A 21,210-nucleotide genomic window follows, 5' to 3' on the forward strand; every position below is an offset into this window, starting at 1 on the left:
ATAGCTGAGAATGGATAAATGATTTTTAAAGAAAGAAAAGCCCAGAATGAGCAGAAGGAAAGAGATAATAAAGATCAGAGCAAAAATAAATGACATAGAGATGAAAATAAACAATGCAAAATATCAATGAAACCAAGAGCTGGTTCTTTGAAAGGATGAACAATATTGATGAACCTCTAGCCAAGTTCACCAAGAAGCAAAGAGAGAGGACCCAAATAAACAAAATCAGAAATGAAAGAGGCGAAATAAAAACAGACCCCACAGAAATACAAAGGATTGTTAAAAAATACTTTGGACAACTCTATTCCAACAAACTGGACAACCTGGAGTAAATGGACATATTCCTAGAATAATACAACCTGCCAAAACTCAATCAAGAAGAATCTTAAAATCTCAATAGGCCAATAACTATGGAAGAAATTGAAGCAGTCATCACAAAGCTTCCGGCAAACAAAAGCCCGGGGCCAGACGGCTTCACAGGACAGGGGAGTTTTATCAAACCTTCAAAGAAGAACTAAAACCTCTCCTCCTCAGACTATTGCAAAAAATTCAAGAGGAAGGAACACTTCCAAGCTCATTCTATGAAGCCAGCATTACCCTAATACCAAAACCAGATAAAGACAACACAATGAAAGAAAATTACAGACCAATATCCCTCATGAACATAGATGCCAAAATCCTCAACAAAATTCTAGCAAATTGGATCCAGCAATACATCAGAAAGATCATACACCATGACCAAGTAGGATTTATCCCGGGGTTGCAAAGATGGTACAATATCCACAAATCAATAAATGTGATACTTCATATAAACAAACTGAGAGATAAAAATCACATAGTCATATCAATTGATGCAGAAAAAGCATTTGACCAAATCCAACACCCCTTTCTTGATAAAAACCCTCAGCAAGTGGGCCTAGAAGGATCATACCTCAACATAATAAAAGCCATATATGACAAACCTACAGCCAACATCATACTCAATGGGCAAAAACTAAAACCATTTCACCTAAGAACAGGAACAAGACAGGGATGCCCACTTTCACCACTCCTGTTCGCCATAGTACTGGAAGTGCTAGCCATAGTGATTAGACAAGAAGAAGAAATAAAAGGCATCCAAATTGGAAAAGAAGAAGTAAAACTGTCATTATTCACAGATGACATGATATTGTACATAGAAAATCCTAGACTCCATCAAAAAAAATATTAGACTTAATAAATGAATTTGGCAATGTAGCAGGATAAAAATTAATGCCCAGACATCTATGGCATTTTTATACATCAATAGTGAACTTATGGAAAGAGAGATTTAAAAAACAATCCCATTTACCATTGCACCAAAAAAATTAAGATACCTAGGAATAAACTTAATTAAGGAAGTAAAAGACCTATACTCAAAAAACTACAGGACACTGAAAAAAGAGAGAGAGGAAGATGTAAACAGATGGAAGAACATACCGTGTTCATGGATTGGTAGAATCAACATCATTAAAATGTCCATACTACCTAAAGCAATCTATAGTTTCAATGCAATACCTATTAAAATACCAATGGTATAATTCACAGACTTAGAATGAACTCTCCAAAAGTTCATCTGGAATTAAAAAAAAAAAAAATACCCCGAATAGCTGCAGCAATCCTGAGAAAAAAAGAACCAAGTAGGAGGGATCTCAATACCAGATATCAAACTGTCTTACAAAGCCACAGTTCTCAAAACTGCCTGGTACTGGCACAAGAACAGACATATAGACCAATGGAATAGAATAGAGAACACAGAAATCGACCCAAACCACTGTGCTCAATTAATATTCAACAAAGGAGGCAAGAGCCTACAATGGAGTCAAGACAGTCTCATCAATAAATGGTGTTGGGGAAATTGGACAGATACATGTCAAAAAAAAAAAAAAAAAAGAAACTAGACCACCAACTTATACCATACACAAAAATAAATTCAAAATGGATAAAGGACTTAAACATAAGAAGGGAAACCATAAAAATCTTAGAGGTATCCAAAGGCAACAAAATCTCAGACATATGTCAAAGCAATATCTTCACCGCTACAGCACCTAGGGCAATGGAAATAAACCAATGGGACTACATCAGAATAAAAAGCTTCTGCACAGCAAAAGACACCATCAACAAAACAAAAAGAAAACCCACTGCATGGGAGAATATATTTGCCAATGTTATCTCTGACAAGGGTTTAATCTCCAATGCAACTGAGAACTCATCTTCTTAAATAAGACCCCAGGGAACTCATATAACAAAAGGAAGATAAACAATCCAATCAAAAAATGGGTAATGAACCTAAATAAATACTTTTCAAAAGAGGACATACAGAAGGCCAGAAGACACATAAAAACATGCTCAAAGTCATTAATCATCAGAGAGATGCAAATTAAAATGACAATACAGTACCATCTCACACCTGTCAGAATGGCTATCATCAACAAATCAACAAATGACAAGTGCTGGCGAGGATGCAGAGAAAAAGGAACCCTCCTGCACTGTTGGTGGGAATGTAGACTGGTGCAGCCACTGTGGAGAACAGTATGGAGTTTCCTCAAAAAACTAAAAATGGAACTCCCATTTGACCCAGTAATTCCATTTCCAGGAATATATCCCAAGAAACTAGAAACACCAATCAGAAAGGATATATGCACTCCTATGTTCATAGAAGCACAATTCACCATAGCTAAGATTTGGAAACAGCCTAAGTGCCCATCAGCAGATGAGTGGATTAAAAAACTGTGGTACATCTGCACAATGGAATACTATGCTGCTATAAAAAAGAAGGAACTCCTACCATTTGCAACAGCATGGACAGACCTGGAAAGCATTATGCTAAGTGAAATAAGCCAGTCAGAGAAAGATAAATATCACATGATCTCATTCATTTGTGGAATATAATGTACAACATAAACTGATGAGCAAAAACAGATCCAGAGATAGAGAAGCATCGATCAGACCATCAAACCTCAGAGGGAAGGCAAGGGCGGGTGGGGGGAAGGGGGAGAAATCAACCAAAGGACTTGTATGCATGCATATAAGCATAACCAATGGACACAGACACTAGGGGGGGGGGGGTGATGGCACAAGCATGGAGGGTGGGGGGGGGCAATGGGAGGATAAGTACACATATGTAATACCTTAATTAATAAAGAAAAAATTAATTAATTTAATTTAATTAAAACAATTTTTAAAAACACCTAATCAGAACAGCAACATAAAAAAGGATCCAAAAATATGAAGAGAGTGTCAGGGACAATTTCAAGCATACCAATATTCATATCATGGAGGTGTCAGAAGGAGAAGATATAGAACAAGGAATTGAAAACCTATATGAAATAACAGTGACAGAAAATTTCCTAGTTGGTAAAAGAAATAGATATACAAGTCCAGGAAGACCAGAGTCCCAAACAAGGTGAACCCAAAATGGCCCACACTAAGACACATTATAATTAACATGCAAAAGGTTAAAGACAATCAGAGAATCTTAAAAGCAGCAAGAGAATAGCAGTCACTTATCTATAAGGGAGCACCCATACATCAGCTGATTTCTCAACAGAAACTATGCAGGCCAGAAGGGAGTGGCAAGAAATAGTCAAAGTGATGAACAGCAAGGACCTACAACCAAGATTACTCTACCCAGCAAAGCTGTCATTAGAATCCAAGGTCAGACAAAGAGCTTCCCATACAAGAAAAAGCTAAAGGAGTTCATCACCATTAAACCTGTATTATTTGAAATGTTAACAGGTCTTATTTAAGAAGAAGAAGAAAAAGATTTAAAAATGAACAATGAAATGGCAATAAATACATATTTATATTCAATTGAATCTATAAATCAAAATAGACAAGCAGAACAAAAACAGACACAGATTCAAAGATATAGATAACATTTTGACACTTGCCAGATTGAGGTGGGGAGAGGTATTGGAGAGATGGGTGAAAAAAAGTGAAGAGACTTAGAAATACAAATTAGTAGTTACAAAATAGTCATGGGGGTGTAAAGTAAAGCATAGGAAATAAAGTCAATAATATCCTAATAACTATGTATGGTGACAGATGGGTATGACATTCTTTTTAGAATGATCAGTTAGTAAGTTTTATCAAGTCTAATCACTGTGCCCTACACCTGAAACTAATATATTTTATGTAAACTATAACTGAAAAAAAGTGATTTTTTAAAGAGTATCAAAGAAACCAAGAGCTGTTTCTTTGAAAAGATAAACAAGACTTAGCCAGATTGATCAGTAAAAAAAGAGGACAAAAATAAATAAAACCAGAAAAGAAAGAAGCAAAGTAACAACTGACTCCACAGAAATACAAAAGATTGTAACAGAATATTACAAACAACTATATGCCAACAAATTGGACAATCTGGATGAAATGGTAAATCCCTAGAAACATACAACCTTCCAAAACTAAATAAGGACAATTCAGAAAATATTAATACATGGACTGGCTGGTGTGGCTCGGTTGGTTGAATGTTGTCCCATGCACCAGGAGGTTGCTGGTTCGATTCCCAGGGCTTGATCCCCAGTAGGAGGCATGCGGGAGACAGCCAATTGATGTTTCTTTCCATTGATGTTTCTATCTCCCTTTCCCTCTCCCTTACTCTCTGAAAATCAATAAAAACATATCTATCTCTCCACCTACCTATCTATATATGTGTATCGATTATAACTAATGAAATCAGAGCAAACAAGAGTCCTGGGCCAATGGCTTCCCCGGTGGATATTACTAAACAGTCATGAAGAATTAACACCTATACTCCACAAACTATTCCAAAACATCCAAGAGGAAAAAGGACATCCCAGCTCGTTTCACAAGCTCAGCATCATCCCAATTCCAAAACCAGGTAAAGACACTACAAAGAATGTTAATTATAGGCCACTATCCTTGATGAATGTAGATGCTAAAATCCTCAACAAAATATTAGCAAACCAGATCCAGCAATACATTAAAAAGATCATACACCATGATCAAGTCAGCTTTATTCCAGGATGCAAGGTTGTTACATATGTCTCCTCAGGCAAGGGAAACAGAAGAAAAAATAAATAAATGGGACTACATCAAACTAAAAAGTTTTTGCACAGCAAAGGAAACCAACAACAAAATGAAGAGACAACCCACTAAATGAGAGGCCACCTTTACCAATGATACTTCTGATAGGGGTTAATATCCAAAATTTATAAAGAACATATAGAAATAAACAACAGGAAGACAAACAATCCGATTAAAAAACGGACAGAGGACCTGAATAGACACTTCTCCAAAGAGGACATACAGAAGGCCAAGAGGCATGAAAACATGCTCAAAGTCACTGATCATCAGAGAGATGCAAATTAAAACCACAATGAGGTACCATCTCACACCTGTCAGAATGGCTACCATCAACAAATCAACAAACGACAAGTGCTGGGGAGGATGTGGAGAAAGGGAACCCTTGTGCAGACTGGTGCAGCCACTGTGGAGAGCAGTATGGAGTTTCCTCAGAAAAACTAGAAGTGGAGCTGCCATTTGACCCAGTGATTCCATTTCTGAGAAACCTGAAAGAATGATTCAAATGAATACATGCACCCTATGTTCATTGCAGCATTATTTACAATAGCCAAGATCTGGAAGAGCCCAAGTGTCCGCCAGCGATGAGTGGATAAAAAGCTGTGGTCCATCTACACAATGGAATATTACTGGGCTGTAAAAAAGGAACTCATCTTTTGCAACAGCCTGGATGGACCTGGGGAGCATTATGCTAAGTGGACTATACCAGTCAGAGAACGACAAATGCCATATGATCTCACTTATAGTGGAACCTAATGAACAAAATAAACAAAATACAAAGAGACTTGTAGATACCAAAAACAGGCTGACAGCTGTTGGAGTGGGGGTTGGGAGGCTGGGTGGAAAAGGTGAAGGGATCCAGCAGAAAAAACAATCTCATAGGTGCAGACAACAGTGTGGTGATTGACGGAGGCGGGGAGGAGAAGAGGGTAAAGTGGGGGTAAGTGGTGACAGAAGGACACCACTTGGGTGGTGAGCACACAGTACAGTGTACAGATGATGTGTTATAGGATTGTACCCCTGAAACCACGTAATTTTATTAACCAATGTCATCTTAATAAATTCAATAGAAATTTCTTTTATTGATTTCAGAGAGGAAGGGAGGGAGGGAGAGAGAGAGAGAGAGAGAGAGAGAGAGAGAGAGAGAGAGAGAGAGAGAGAGAGAGAGAGAGAGAGAGAGAGAGAGAGAGAGAGAGAAACATCAACGATGAGAGAGAAGCGTTGATTGGCTGCCTCCTGCACGCCTCCTACTGGGGTGGGGGTGGGGGTGGGGGTGGGGATGGAGCCCGCAACCGGCCATGTACCCCGGGCAGAATCAAACCCGGGACCCTTCAGTCCACAGGCCCACGCTCTATCCACTGAGCCAAACCGGCTAGGGCTCAATAGAAATTTTTTAAAAGGAACTGAAAAAAAAAAAAAGAGAAAATAACATGATAACTAATACATAAGAATACAAGAAATTTTCAAAAGACTTTCATGACCTGGCACAAACTCCTTTCATCTCTCTGGCTTTCAACTTTTTCAGTTAGCAGGGCGGGGGAGGGGGCTGAACAAATGAGCTCTAGGTTAGGTCCAAGCGCCGCCCTCCTCGGCCCGGCCCGTTTCCCCGAGGACTTTCTGCTTGTGGCTGGCTCTCTCACAAAGAGGCGATGATGGTGAGTGTTCTCTCTCCACCGTCGCTGCCAGGTATTCTGAGCTGCATTAATCTCGGCCAAATGCAAGCAGGGTCACTTGGTTGCCATGGCAAGCACCAGTCAAAGTCGGTAGCAAGTTCTAAATTCAGAACTAGGACCTGGATCCAAAAGGAGCCCAGCAGCCAGGCTTGTTTCTCTTCCTGCGCAGAGACTCCCGTGTGCGCCCAAGAAGAGAGGGAGAGTCAGGAGAGGCCGCCTCCTTCCGGAGGGATCTGGCGGGGGGCGGGGGGGGGGGGGTGGAGGCGGGCAGGGTCCGCCTCCCGCAGCCGAGGGACCAGGAACAAGACGCCCCTGCTCCGGGCCCAGGGCGCCCGCCCCGCCTCGCCCCCTGCGACGCGGTCCCCTCTGCGGCTGGCCCGAGCCTCCGCACCAGCATCCAGGCGGCCGGGCTGGCGGGGCGGTCAGCTCCGTCCTGTCCACGCGCCCCGGAGGCTGAGCCTCAGCAGCCCCGCGGCGCCCTGTGAAGGCGGCCCCAGCGGGAGGCGGTGGGACCCGGAGCCGGCACTCAACGGAGCGCAGCCTCCTGACCAAGGGCCTGCGGTGACACTCGGAAGGCGCGCGGGAGCCCTTCCCATGGGATAGCACCCTTTCCTTCAGTCATTTCTTAAAGGTGCAGCACGTGTGTCATCTGATACAGCTCAAAGGGCAGTTCTAGGAGCAAGTCAGGGCTACCCCAGACCCCCTAAATCAGGAATTCTGTAGGTAAAAACCATCTCAAAGTCTGAAGCTGCCGCCTTAGAGCAAGTATTTGTCCGGATATTTGAGGACCAGGGTGTGCCCTCCGGAGTCCTGGGGAAGATGCAGTTCCCGCTCTCCGCCACACGGGGGCACGACGATCCTGAAACCCTGCCGTCTTCGCGGTGGAGAGCGCTGTTAGCTTTGCTAAAGGGAAAGGCCTCTGCCAGACGGTGCTCTCCAAAAGTCCAGAAGAATTGGAAAGACAAGGAGAACGTGTTTGTAAACAGTAGCTTTAACCCAATTCCCAAAGCCAGCCCAGGAAAGTTAGGGTGGTCCAAATAATCTAGAAAGATAAATGCTAGCTTCCACCAACTTTAAAAATAACTTTTCTTAATCTAATGAACAAAATAAACTGACCAACAAAACAGGTCCAGAGGCATGGAGGCATGCACCAGACTGACGGCTCTCGGAGGGGAGGGGTGGGGGCGACGGGGAGAGATTAACCACAGAACTTACATGCATATATGCATAGCCCAGGGACACTGACAACAGCCTGGGGAAGGCTGGGAGGAGGGGGGAGGGGAGGCAGAGGGGGAGGGGGAAGGGGGACATCTCTGGTACTGTCAACAATAAAAAGTAAAATTAAATTAAAAACCACAAGGAGACACAAAAAAACAAAAACAAAAAACAACAAAAAAAACCCTTCTTCCAGTGAAAAGGCAGATTATTCAGAGGGAAGGGCGGGAGGGGGAGGTAAAAGAGGGTACAGGGGGGATAAATGGTGATGGAAGGAGACTTGACTTGGGGTGGTGACCACACAGCATACAACATACAGATGATGTATTATAGAATCGTACAGCTAAAACCTGTATAATTTTATTAACCAACTAGAGGCCCGGTGCACGAAATTCGTGCATGGGGGGGTGTCCCTCAGCCCAGCCTGCACCCTCTCCAATCTGGGACCTCTCGAGGGATGTCTGACTGCCCGTTTAAGCCTGATCCCAGTGGCAATGGGCCTAAATGGGCAGTCGGACATCCCTCTCACAATCCAGGACTGCTGGCTTCCAACTGCTCGCCTGCCTGCCTTCCTGATTGCCCCTAACCACTTCTGCCTGCCAGCCTGATCACCCCCTAACCACTCCCCTGCCAGCCTGATTGATGCCTAACTGCTCCCCTGCCAGCCTGTTTTCCCCTAACTGCCCTCCCCTGCAGGCCTGGGTCCCCCCCCCAACTGCCCACCGCTGCAGGCCTGGTCGCCCCTAACTGCCCTCCCCTGCAGGCTTGATCTCCCCCAACTGCCCTTCCTTGCAGGCCTGGTCCCTCCCCACTGCCCTCCCCTACTGGCCTGATCGCCCACAACTGCCCTCCCATGCAGGCTTGGTCCCTCCCAACTGCCCTCCCTTGCTGGCCATCTTGTGGTGGCCATCTTGTGATGCCCATCTTGTGTCCACATGGGGGCAGGATCTTTGACCACATGGGGGCAGCCATCTTGTGTGTTGGAGTGATGGTCAATCTGCATATTACTCTTTTATTAGATAGGATAGAGGCCTGGTGCACGGGTGGGGGCCAGCTGGTTTGCCCTGAAGGGTGTCCTGGATCAGGGTGGGGGTTCCCTTGGGGTGTGGGGTGGCCTGGGCGAGGGGCCTGTGGTGGTTTGCAGGCCGGCCACGCCCCCTGGTGACCCAAGCGGAGGCTCTAGTATCTGGGGTTTATTTATCTTCTACAATTGAAACTTTGTAGCCTGGAGCGGAGCCAAGCCTTCTGCTTGCTCCGTGGTGGCAGCCATTTCTGTTTGGATTTATGTATCTTCTATCATTGAAACTTTGTAGCCATGAGTGGAGGCCTAGGCCGGCAAGGGCAGGCGGAAAGCTTGGCTTCCTCCATTGCCGGGGAAACCCAAGCCTCCCTCCTGCTCTCTGTGGCCGTACCCATCTTGGTTGGGTTTATTTGCATATTCGCTCCTGATTGGCTGGCAGGCGTGGCTTGTGGGTGTAGCGAAGTGATGGTTAATTTGCATATTACTCTTTTATTAGATAGGATGTCAGCCCAACAAATTCAATTAATTTTTTTAAGAAAAAGAAAAACATAAATAAAATGGTGGGAGAAAAATCAAATTATTTCAAAAATGAAGGCAGATTTGGAAATAGCATGAAGGAGAATAAACCATTGTTAAGGAAAAATAAAAAAAAATATTTTTAAAAAGTCATGGAATACTTAAGAAAATTAAATCTAAAAAAGGAAAGGAAAAATAAAAAAAAGACAGCTTATTGAAGGGAATAGCTGTGCACAAGCAAACACACAGGCAGCCCTAACCTCCAGCAAGTGAGTCCACTAGAATCCAGTAACAACTTTCACCTTCAAAACTTCTGATTTTCCCACCGACAGCTGTCAGAGGGGAGGGGTTTGCAGGACAGGGTGAAAAAGGTGACAGGATAAGAAAGAAAGAAAGAAAGAAAGAAAGAAAGAAAGAAAGAAAGAAAGAAAGAAAGAAAGAAAGAAAGAAAGGAAGGAAGGAAGGAAGGAAGGAAGGAAGGAAGGAAGGAAGGAAGAAAGGAAACACTCAAAAATAGCTCTAAAATCAGTAAACTGGGCAAACCAAAGAATGATTCTTTAGGTATAATAGAAGGGAAAGAGAAAGATGAGTGACATTTGCTCACGTTCATAATCTATTTATATAAAAACCCTGGGTGCAACACCGTCAGGACAGAAGTTCGACCAACCGGAAGGAAGTCAGTCCTGCAGGGGTTGCCTTGGCAATGGCTGCGCACCCCCTGAGCTGTTTCCTGCGAGGCCTGAGAGAAGAACCCACCCTCAGAGCACCAGGAGCGCCCTGTGGCAGTCAGTCCTGGGTTAGAACTCTGGGTCTGGCCCAACAGGGGGCGTGGCTGGCCTTCAAACCAGACCCTGACAGTGGGGAGGAGGGAGCCCCATTCCTCACGGAATCAACAGGTGGCCAGCTTGCTGTCAGGGGCCGGCCAGCTAGGAATCCTATTCACCTGCATATCTGTATAAAGTTTTAATACATTATATTAGAGGTCGTGGTGGTACTGTTTTACCCACAGCGTCTACAGGAATTGCTGCAAATTTACTTCTCGGAGGGAGAACCTTTCATTCCCAATATAAATTACCAATTCCATTAAATGAAACTTCAATTTCTAGACTCAATATAAACAGTGAAGTTGCTAAAACTATTAAAAAGGCCCAACTTCTCATTATTGATGAATGCACCATGGCATCCAGTCATGCTATAAACGCCATAGGCAGATTACTAAGAGAAATTATTAATTTCAATGTTGTATTTGGTGGGAAAGTTCTCCTTCTTGGAGGGGATTTTCAACAATGTCTCAGTATTGTGCCGCATGCTATGCGATCGGCCATAGTACAAACGAGTTTAAAGTACTGTACTGTTTGGGGATGTTTCAGAAAGTTGTATCTTACAACAAATATGAGATCAGAGGATTCTGCTCATAGTGAATGGTTAGTAAAACTTGGAGATGGCAAACTTGATAGCAGTTTTCATTTAGGAATGGATATTATTGAAATCCCCTGTGAAATGATTTGTAATGGATCTATTATTGAAGCTACCTTTGGAAATAGTATATCTATAGATAATATTAAAAATATACCTAAATGTGCGATTCTTTGTCCAAAAAATGAGCATGTTCAAAAATTAAAGGAAGAAATTTTGGAGATTTTCACACATATTTGAGTGATGATTCCATTGATTCAACAGATGATGCTGAAAAGGAAAATTTTCCCATCGAATTTCTTAATAGTATTACTCCTTCGGGAATGCCGTGTCATAAATTAAAATTGAAAGTGGGTGCAATCATCATGCTATTGAGAAATCTTAATAGTAAGTGGGGTCTTTGTAATGGTACCAGATTTATTATCAAAAGATTGCAACCTAGCATCATCGAAGCTGAAGTATTAACAGACCTGCAGAGGGAGAGGCTATTCTGATTCCAAGAATGGATTTGTCCCCGTCTGACACTGGCCTCCCATTTAAATTGATTCGATGACAGTTTCCCGTGATGCCAGCATTTGCGATGACTATTAATAAATCACAAGGACAAACTCTAGACAGAGTAGGAATATTCCTACCTGAACCCGTTTTCAGACGTGGTCAGTTATATGTTGCTTTCTCTCGAGTTCGAAGAGCGTGTGATGTTAAAGTTAAAGTTCTAAATACTTCATCACAAGGGAAATTAGTCAAGCACTCTGAAAGTGTTTTCACTCTTAATGTGGTGTACAGGGAGATATTAGAATAAGTTTAATCACTTTATCAGTCATTGTTTGCATCACTGTTGTTTTTATATCATGTTTTTGTTGTTTTCATATCATGCCTCTGTTGTTGTTATATCCTTTTGTTACTGTTTATTTATTAATAAATTTATATATTATTTTCATATACATTTTACTAATTTCCTTTCATCTCTCACACTTCTATTATAGAGAAAGGGCAAATAGCAATATTAAAATATTTCCTCTAATTAGTTCCCTTTTAATGTGCACAAATTTCGTGCACCGGGCCACTAGTAGCTATCATGAAAGAAATAGGATTATAATAACTTTACTCATTGGTGAAAGAGAGATCATCACTTTTACAATTGGTTGAGTAATAAATGAACTCATATTCAAAATTTTTTCTTTCCAATATTCCGAGTGAGAATTATAATTTATTTGAAGCTTCATCCAATTCAAAATATTTACACACAAATAGTATACCATATTGCCTCCAAATTGGCATTTTCAATATTAGATTCAATTTTTATTTATGTTGCTGTTGGCACTATTTACATTAAATAGAAGTTTTAAGAAACAAAACAGGGCATATTTACTCTCCATCTTATTTAACCTTATTTATATGTATGTGAATATAGTCTAGATCCCATTTTAGCTTTCTCTTTCTGTTTAAGGCCCTGAGTTTGTTACCTGTTGTTTCTAAAGTATTTTAAAATTGAGAGCAATGCATAATAATATTTACTTTGGGAAATGTCATTTATTTTTATTAATGTAAAGTTACATTGATAAATTTGTTAATTTTGATGCCAATAACTAGCACATCACCATTTGCTTCATTTTCTTTAAGAATTGTAGAACGTAATATTACTCAAGATAAATGCTCTGTGTTTTCCATATTAAAGTAAGTTCATGTAAGGGGAAAAGATCTTTTTCTGCATACAATATTCTCACTGTCTAAAATAATAAGAGCGAATTGCAACTGTCAAAAACAATTTCTGATTTTCCAGGTGGGGGCCTGCGCAAAGACGGGTGTTTCCATCCCCCTCCCCCCTCTCCCCTTCCCCTTCCCCTGAAACTCGGAGCCCCAGAGGGGACCTGCTCATCAGCACCAGCACCACTGCTTCCTGGGTGTGACCTCCGCCCTGAGTGCTGGGAGGAACAAGAGGTGTTTGCTTTATGATTTTCCGATCACCCAGACTCCCACCGAGTCAGTCCTTCCCCTCTGGAGAGCCTGGGCAGGAGGGTCCCCCGTGAGCAAAGGCAGAGTGCACATCCCATCCCTGGACCACCAAAGGCCAAAATGTCCTGGCCTCCAAACTGAAGGCGGAAGGCTGGGGCGGGACGGGGAGAGCGAGGTGACCGGCTGATGCACAGGAGGGAACCTAGCGGCGCAGCTCATGAGGCCCCTTTGGGCGGAAACGTAACAGAGGACCACCTCGGGAGGGGCCGGCTTCTCTGGCGTCTGTGGCATCGTCCGTGAGGTAGGCCCGATGCTCCACTGAGTCACTAAGGATTTGGAGTAAAAACCCTAGAGAGTAGGTTGGGGTACGTTACAGGACGAAACTCTGAACAGGGATTTTTCTTCCACCCCACCTCACCCGCCATGCTTACGCCCCGTATCCTCTACTCCCAGCGAGTTCCCTGGGGACCCATGCACCAGGGACTAGCCTACTCTGGTGTTCTCTGGGATTTTCCACAGGAACGCGGTGGGCAGGTGTGGGTTGCCAGCTGAAAGCCCTGTCTGCCTCTTCTGCAGCTCAGCCATCTACACCCACCTGCAACCCACACACAACATAGTCACACCGCCCGGCCCTCCACCTACTCACCTGAAACCTCAGGAATAGGGAGTGAAGGGGCCGGCGAGGAGGCCTCGGGGAAGTCAGTCTGTGGACAGGGCAGGTTGGACAGTGAGGAGCGGGGTAGGCAGGAACCTGTGAGCCCAAGGGCCAGGCCTGGGAATGCCCATGGGCGGGTTAGTCAGTTTAGCCTTGAGGCTATTCATTTCTGTGTGAGAATCTGCAAGAGTTCGCCCTCGGGAGTCCAAGGTTAATAGGGAGACCCTTCCCCATTAGGAAGTGCTCATGTGCTTCAGGGGAAACCCCTGCATCCTCTGCAAATAGGGGCTTGGAGGTTGGAAATGGCTCCCGGGCTTCCTCCCCGGCTGAGAAGGAGAGGAAGCATGATTTGGGGAAGACCTTCCGCATGCTCAGCAGGTACTGCGACCTCCCCTATGGTGGTGAGACGAGGCACACGATGCTTAGCTTAGCTCTCTCCCAGTCTGGCGGAAGATGCCAGGAAGACTCCCTGGCGTCTGCCATCAGGAGTCTTCCAGATTGACAAGGAAATCCTAGACTCTGCCTTGCAGCACACCCCATCCAGAAAAAGGAGCCAGGGTCTCTCACACAGGGAATCAGTTCCATCGAATGCCGCCTGGCCAGGTGACTAGTGCCCGCCACAGAGCACCTGTCCCATCAGTTTAATGAGAAACACCCATCAGTATGGTTTGTGCTGGGTGGGGTTAAGTTGGGAAACTCTTCTTCAAGGAGGTGGCTCTGGAGCAAGTTTTAAAGATAAGAAGGGACTAGACTAGTGGATAAGTAGGTGGACATGGCTTAGGTTGTGAGAAAAACATGCATGTGACCAGTAAAGTAACATGAGAGAGGGACAATAAGATAGAGGATTAAATGAAGGGTGTAAGATGGAGAAAGGGGTATGAGAATCCAAGAGAGAACCTGGTGGTGAAGGAAGCAGAAAGGAAAAAGTTCTATTAGCCAGAACCTGGGCAGAGTGTGGGTGTCAATCCGGGGATCAGCCCCTAGACCCCTTACCCAAACTGATACCGCACCGCCAGAGACACGAGCATTCTAGTCCCCAGCGAAAATATGCTTCCATGTCCACCTTCATCCCAGAAATAACAACCATTTTGATCGGGTATGGGACAGAGGGAGCAAGAGGGGCATGGTGCCAAGTTTCCTTTTATACCAAACAGCTTTGAATGAGGAGAGGAGAAGCAGTTTAATTGAATTTCTAAATTCCTTATTAATTAAATTGTGATCACGTCAGAGTAATTAATTCACTTTATAAGAAATCACTTCGTTGTTCCCTACAAGTAGAAATTCAATGTAGTTCAGCAGTCATCTAGTGATATGATAGGTAGAGCACTGGCTTACACGTAGATGGAAACACAGAAATCAGAACATGGACCCCAGCCTAGAGCTGACTGTATTGTTAGGCAGGAAAGGAAATGGGGGGTTGTCTATAAATCAGAGGGAACCAAAAAAGGATCACACTCAAGCTGGCTTTGAATGCTATCTCTCATGAGCCCTCAACATGCTATCTTCTGTTCTCAGTCACACACACAGCCCTGCCCCTTAACTGCGCTAGAATCAAAAGATCAGAGAGTTAAAAGCATTCTGCAGCCTATCCCCCACTCCAAATCCGCTCTTCCTGCTCACCCCCCGATGCAGTGGCGTGTCAAGAAGAGTGAGGTGCCCCTCCTGATGCCATAATGTGCCATGGTCTTCCCATCTTCCAGCCTCTTCCCATTGCAAGTCACAATCTGCTTCTCGGGGGACAGCGCGGTCTTGGTCTCGATCATCGCTTTCACCTGGGCCACTGAGCTGGACCTTCGCACCTGGAGGAGGTGCCTCTGCCCCTGGTCACCCGACTCCACCAGAACTAGGGGCAGCTCCTTGTCACTGGGCTTCACCACCCGCAGGGTGAGGTGGATGGTCGTCTCGTGGTCGATGCCATAAGATGACAGTGTTCTGCGCGGCTTCAGCGGCTTCGAGCCCAGCAGAAGGACCTGGTCCTGCACGGCAACGTGGGTCTTAGACCGGACGTGTTCGCTGATCTTCTTCACTCTGTCCTCCCGGTTGGCAGTTGGGGGGGACCAGGCCTGCAGGGGAGGGCAGTTGGGAGTGACCAGGCCTGCAGGGGACGGCAGTTAGGGGCAATTGGGCTGGCAGGGGAACAATTAGGGGTTGATCAGGCAGGCAGGGGAGTGGTTAGGGGGTGATCAGGCTGGCAGGCAGAAGCGGTTAGGGGCAATCAGGCAGGCAGGCAGGCAGGCAGGCAAGCGGTTGGGAGCCAGCAGTCCCGGATTGTGAGAGGGATGTCCCAGATTGGAGAGGGTGCAGGCTGGGCTGAGGGACACCCCCCTCCATGCACGAATTTCATGCACCGGACCTCTAGTTTTAAAATAATAGTATAAATGGATGTACATGTACAATGTGCCAATGATTGTTCTGGGCACAATCTGAGGAAGAAATCATTTGTTCATAATGACACAACCCAAATACAGTATTATTTAACTTTCATAATAGTAAAAATATCTGACATCTATTGAATTGTTACTATGTCCCAGGCACCATTCCAAGAACTTTGCTTGCATTATTTCATCTAACTTCAAGACTCAGATCATGGGGTTGTATTCGTCCTTGCCTTTCTTGAGACCTGGTATGGCAGGTGGACTATCATGCCCTCCAGTGATCCCGACTCCTGGTCTTCATCCTCCTGTGTGATCCCCTCCCTGCTGCGTGAGCTGGATACGATGACTAACTTTTAGACAACAGAACATGGCAAACATGCTTCCATGATCAGGTTTCATAAGATTGTGATTTCCGTCTTGCTCTCTTGCCTTCTTGGCCTGTGCTCTCTGCGAAGCAAGCTGCCGTGTCCTAGAAAGAAGCCCACATGGCAAGCAACTGGGCCAAGTCTAGCCAGCACCCTGCTGGGTCCTCAGATCAAGAGTCCTAGAGGAGCTAAATTCTGCCAACAGCCACGTGAGCTTGAACATGAACCTTCTAGAAGTTCAGCTTCAGACGAGACCTTCGAGGGACCCTGAAGCAGAGGATCTAGTTGAGACAGGCTGGGCTTGGAAGTAGTAAGAGAACCAACGTGTATTGTTTTAAATCACTCCGTTTGCCATTCTTTGTTGCATAGCAACAGACAACTTCACATACTTGGATTTCTAAATTTAACGTACAGGAGAATCACTTCAGAGTCTTAATTAAAAATCAGATCCCTTGGCATCCAGCTTAGAATATTCTGACTCAGTGGGTCTGAGGTGGGATCTACAAACCTGGATTTTTAACAGCGACCTCAAGAGATCTGCTGTACGACACTCTGGACCCCGGGCTTCGCACCTGCTCCGCCTGTATCCATTTACCTCTGCTGACTGTTGCTGGGAGGTGGCTTCCTCCCAAGAGTTTCCTTCTTTTTCATCGATCCTCGGGGCTCACTTGTGGGTGGAACTAGCAGCACGCAGCTCAGGCTTCCTCAAAGCAGAGCAAAGCTCCTCGCTTTCTAGACTGATTTATGAATGAGCTCTGGCTTTCTATAGAACCACTAGGAGACAGTGAGGCGAAAACGACAGCTGCATGTGGAAAATAACATGCTTTCAGAAAAGAAGGTATGAGGAGATTCATTTTGTTGAGAAGATAAGGAAAATAGACTGTGTTTTGTGGATAAGAAAAGATATGTGCCATTTATTATTTATGTATTTATTTTTGTTGTAAAGGAAGAAAAAAGAAAGTAATTTTTCCTAAAATAAAATGGTTGTTTTCAAAATTAGAAGGCAAATCATAGGACAAAAACTGGAATGTATATGTAAATTGCAGAAGGTTTGTGGAGGAGAGATATTAAGAAAATAATCCTATATAATAAAGAGGGAGTATGCAAATTGACCGTCACTCTGCCACATAGATGGCTGAGGCCAAGTTCCCATAAGAAGCCTTAACGAGCAATCAGCAGGGACCTGAGGTTACACTCTCTCCCACCCCCATGGGGCTTGACAGGGGACCTCAGGACACACCCTCCACGCTTGTGCCAGGCTGGGGGACCTCAGGCCGCGCCTCCTGCCTTGGCGCCAGGCCGGAGGCCCTCAGACTGCCCTCAGACTGCACCCCCTGCCCAGCAGGGCTTGATGGGGGACCTCAGGCCGCACCCCCCCCCCGCCCGGACCCAGGCTGGGGGAACCTGAGGCTGTGCCCCCCCACCTGGTGGGGCTTGACGGGGGACCTGAGGTCACACCCCCTGCCCTGGTGCAGGGCCGGGGGACCTGAGACCATGCCCCCCCACCTGGCGGGGCTTGACAGGGGACCTCAGGGCGTGCCCCCCAACCCAGCAGGGCTTGATGGGGGACCTGAAGGTGCACCTCCCTCCCCCAGTGCTGGGTCGGGGGACCTCAGTTCACACCCCCCACCCAGTGGGGCTTGATGGGGGACCTGGGGCTGCACCCCCCTCCTGGTGCCAGGCCGGGGGACCTGAGGCTGTGCCCTCCCCTCCCCGCCTGGTGGGGCTTGACAGGGGACCTCAGGCCATGCCCCCGCCCAGTGGGGCTTGACAGGGGATCTCAGGCCACGTCCCCCACCTGGCGGGGCTTGACAGGGGACCTCAAGACGCGCCCCCCACCTCAGCCCGGGCTGTGGGACCTCAGACCAGGGCGAGGGGCATGACAAGGGTGAGACTGGCCAGGTCTGGATCTAGGCCAATGTGGGGGGTGGCCGGGTCTGGGTCTTGTGTGAGTTTGAGGAGCATGTGGGTGGCGCAGGGACTTGACTCTAGGTCCCGTGGTGTGCCCCAGACTCTGACAGGAGGAAGGAAGGTTTTCATATACATTTTACTAATTTTCTTTTTTTTAAGTATTTCTTTATTGATTTCAGAGAGGAAGGGTGAGGGATAGAGAGATAGAAACATCAATGATGAGAGAGAATCATAGATTGGCTGCCTCCTGCATGCCCCCTACTGGGGATCAAGCCCACAACCCGGGCATGTGCCCTTGGCTGGAATCGAACCTGGGACCTTTCAGTCTGCAGGCTGACGCTCTATCCACTGAGCCAAACCAGCTAGGGCAGTGGTCGGCAAACTCATTAGTCAACAGAGCCAAATATCAACAGTACAACGATTGAAATTTCTTTTGAGAGACAAATTTTTTAAACTTAAACTATATAGGTAGGTACATTGTTATTAACTTAATTAGGGTAATTGTTCCTGCACCCACCTAAGCATGTGTCCATCACTTTACTTTTTATCCAATCCCAGGGGTTCCCCCCTCCCCTGCTTTGCTTTATCCCACCTCCTTAATCTATCACCAATTGATTTCATGTAACCCACCTACGTCCCTCATTTGATTGCAATGTATAAATACAGATGTAACCTTCTCCGGGGCATTATCTCAATTTGTTGAGGCTCTGCTTTCCAGCACATGTCGACAGTTTGGCTCAAATAAACTCACAAAAATTCTTTACAGGTTTCAATATTTTTTTTACGTTAACATTACGAAACCTGAAACACCAATCAGAAAGAATGTATGCACCCCTATGTTCATAGCAGCACAATTTACAATAGCTTAGATCTGGAAATAGCCCACGTGCCCAACAGCAGATGAGTAGATAAAAAAGGTGTGGTACATTTACACAATAGAACACTATGTAGCTGTAAAAAAGAAGAAACTCTTATTATTAGCAACAGCATGGATGGACCTGGAAAGCATTGAAACAGGAATTTTAGGGGTAAAATAGGAAAGATTTAGGAAATTTTGGAAATTAAGGGGACCATGGAGGAAGCACAGGGCTGCAGAGCAGCAGAAGGTATATTTCTGTATATTTCCAAAGAATGGGGAAGCTGAAAAGCTACAACAGGTACTTTCCATAGACTGAGGGAGCTGGGAACAGCAAAAGGTCTATATTTACACAATAAAGAGAAGGAAGCCCTTCATCCAGAAAGAGAAGAAAGCCCAGAGGGAATAGGAAAACAATAGGGAAGGAAGGGGGAAGGGGGGAGATCCTCACATGTCCCATGTGAGGTTCAACCTTTGAGCTCAGGAGTTACTATAGTGACCAACCTAAGGGAATAGTGACCAATCAGAGGGGATATCAGGGCACCAGGAATCTGCAGCCTTTTTAAGCCGCAGGGAAAAGGGACTCAGGGGACTCTTTCCCTCTCCCCACGTGGGAATCTGTACTTGTTCTTCAATAAATCTCCACCTTTGCTATACCACTTCCTGTCCATGGATTCATTCTTCCATTCTGGCGGACAAAGAATCCAGATTCCAGTCCAAAAATTCTGTTTCAGTATTATGCTAAGTGAAATAAGCCAGTCAGAAAAAGGTAAGTATCACATGACCTCACTCATATGTGGAATTTAATGAACAAAATAAACTGAAGAACAAAATAGATCCAGAGACATAGAAGCATGGAACAGATTGAAGAACTTCAGAGGGGAGGTGGTGGTGGGTGGATGGGTGGGAAGAGATTAACTAAAGAACTTGTATGCATATATGCATAACTCGTGGACACAGATAATAGGGTGGTGAAGGCCGGGGAGTGGCAGATGCAGGATGGAGGAGGTCAATGGGAAAAAAAAAACCTCCACAAAGGGGACAGCTGTAATACTTTCAAAATTAAAGATAAAAATAAATAAATAAACACATAAATAACAAGTGCTGGCAAGAATGTGGAGAAAAGGGAACCCTCATATATTGTTGGTGGGATTGCAGACTGGTGCAGCCACTATAGAAAACAGTGTGGAGGTTCCTCAAAAAATTAAATATGAAACTGCCTGTTGACCCAGTGATTCCACTTCTGGGAACATATCCAAAGAAACACAAAATACTAATTCAAAAGAATATACGCACCCCTATGTTCATAGCAGTGTTATTTACAATAGCCAAGATATGGAAGCATCCCAAATTCCCATCAACAGATGAGTGAATAAAAAAGCAGTGGTACAGAAATACAACGAAATATTTCCCAGCCACAAAAAGAATGAAAACTTACCATTTGCCAACAACGTGGATGGACCTAGAGGGTATAATGCCAAGTGAAATAAGTCAGCCGGAGAAAAACAAATACTATATGATTTCACTTAGATGTAGAATTTAAAGAGCAAAAACCTCACAAGTAAACAAGATGGAAACAGACTATGGCTATGGCTACAAAGGTCAGACTGATGGTTGTCAGAAGGCAGGGTGTTGGGGGCTGTGTAATAAAGGTGAGGGGCTGGGGGCTGGTGGAGGTGAGCAAAGGAGCAGGAAATGGGGACATCTGTAATAGTGTCAATAATAAAAAAAAAGTTAAAGTGTAAAAAAAAATTAAAAAGAAGGTATAATGTTAAAAAAAGATTATAAATAGATGGGCACAAAATAGCCACGGGCTGTAAAGTACAGCCCAGGGAATTTGTCAGTAACCCTGTAATCCCTGTGAAGGTGCCAGGTGGGCACTTGAACACCCGAGGGAGCCCGTGGGAAGTACATGGCTGTCTAACCAGCATACTGTGCACCTGGAATAGATACAAGAGAAAAGGGAATGTAAACTGTGATTGAAGAATTCAGAGAAAGGGCAAAGCTCTGCTTCTGTTGTATCGCAAATCATCGGGCTGGACAAGACGCCTAATGAGCCAATTCGTTAGGAGTCATCTTCATTGCTCACAGGTTCAGAGCAGATTACCTCTGTCACATTCTGAACACCCAAAGGAGGAAGTATTCTCTTTTTATATCTTTTTAGGTCCTTGTGTAAGTTATTTTTAT

General features: G+C 44.8%; 1 protein-coding gene across 1 annotated transcript; it reads right to left on the bottom strand.

Annotated features, from left to right (window-relative positions):
- Positions 1–15,056: 15,056 nt before the first annotated feature.
- Positions 15,057–15,611, bottom strand: LOC308247717 (ubiquitin D-like; the record flags this gene model as incomplete). Its single annotated transcript, XM_080688754.1, has 1 exon — positions 15,057–15,611. A coding segment is annotated over one exon (479 nt), but the record flags the coding sequence as incomplete, so codon positions are not given.
- Positions 15,612–21,210: the final 5,599 nt, after the last annotated feature.

This window comes from Plecotus auritus (assembly GCF_963455305.1).
Source record: "Plecotus auritus genome assembly, contig: SUPER_4_unloc_1, whole genome shotgun sequence".
Classification (NCBI taxonomy): domain Eukaryota; kingdom Metazoa; phylum Chordata; class Mammalia; order Chiroptera; family Vespertilionidae; genus Plecotus; species Plecotus auritus.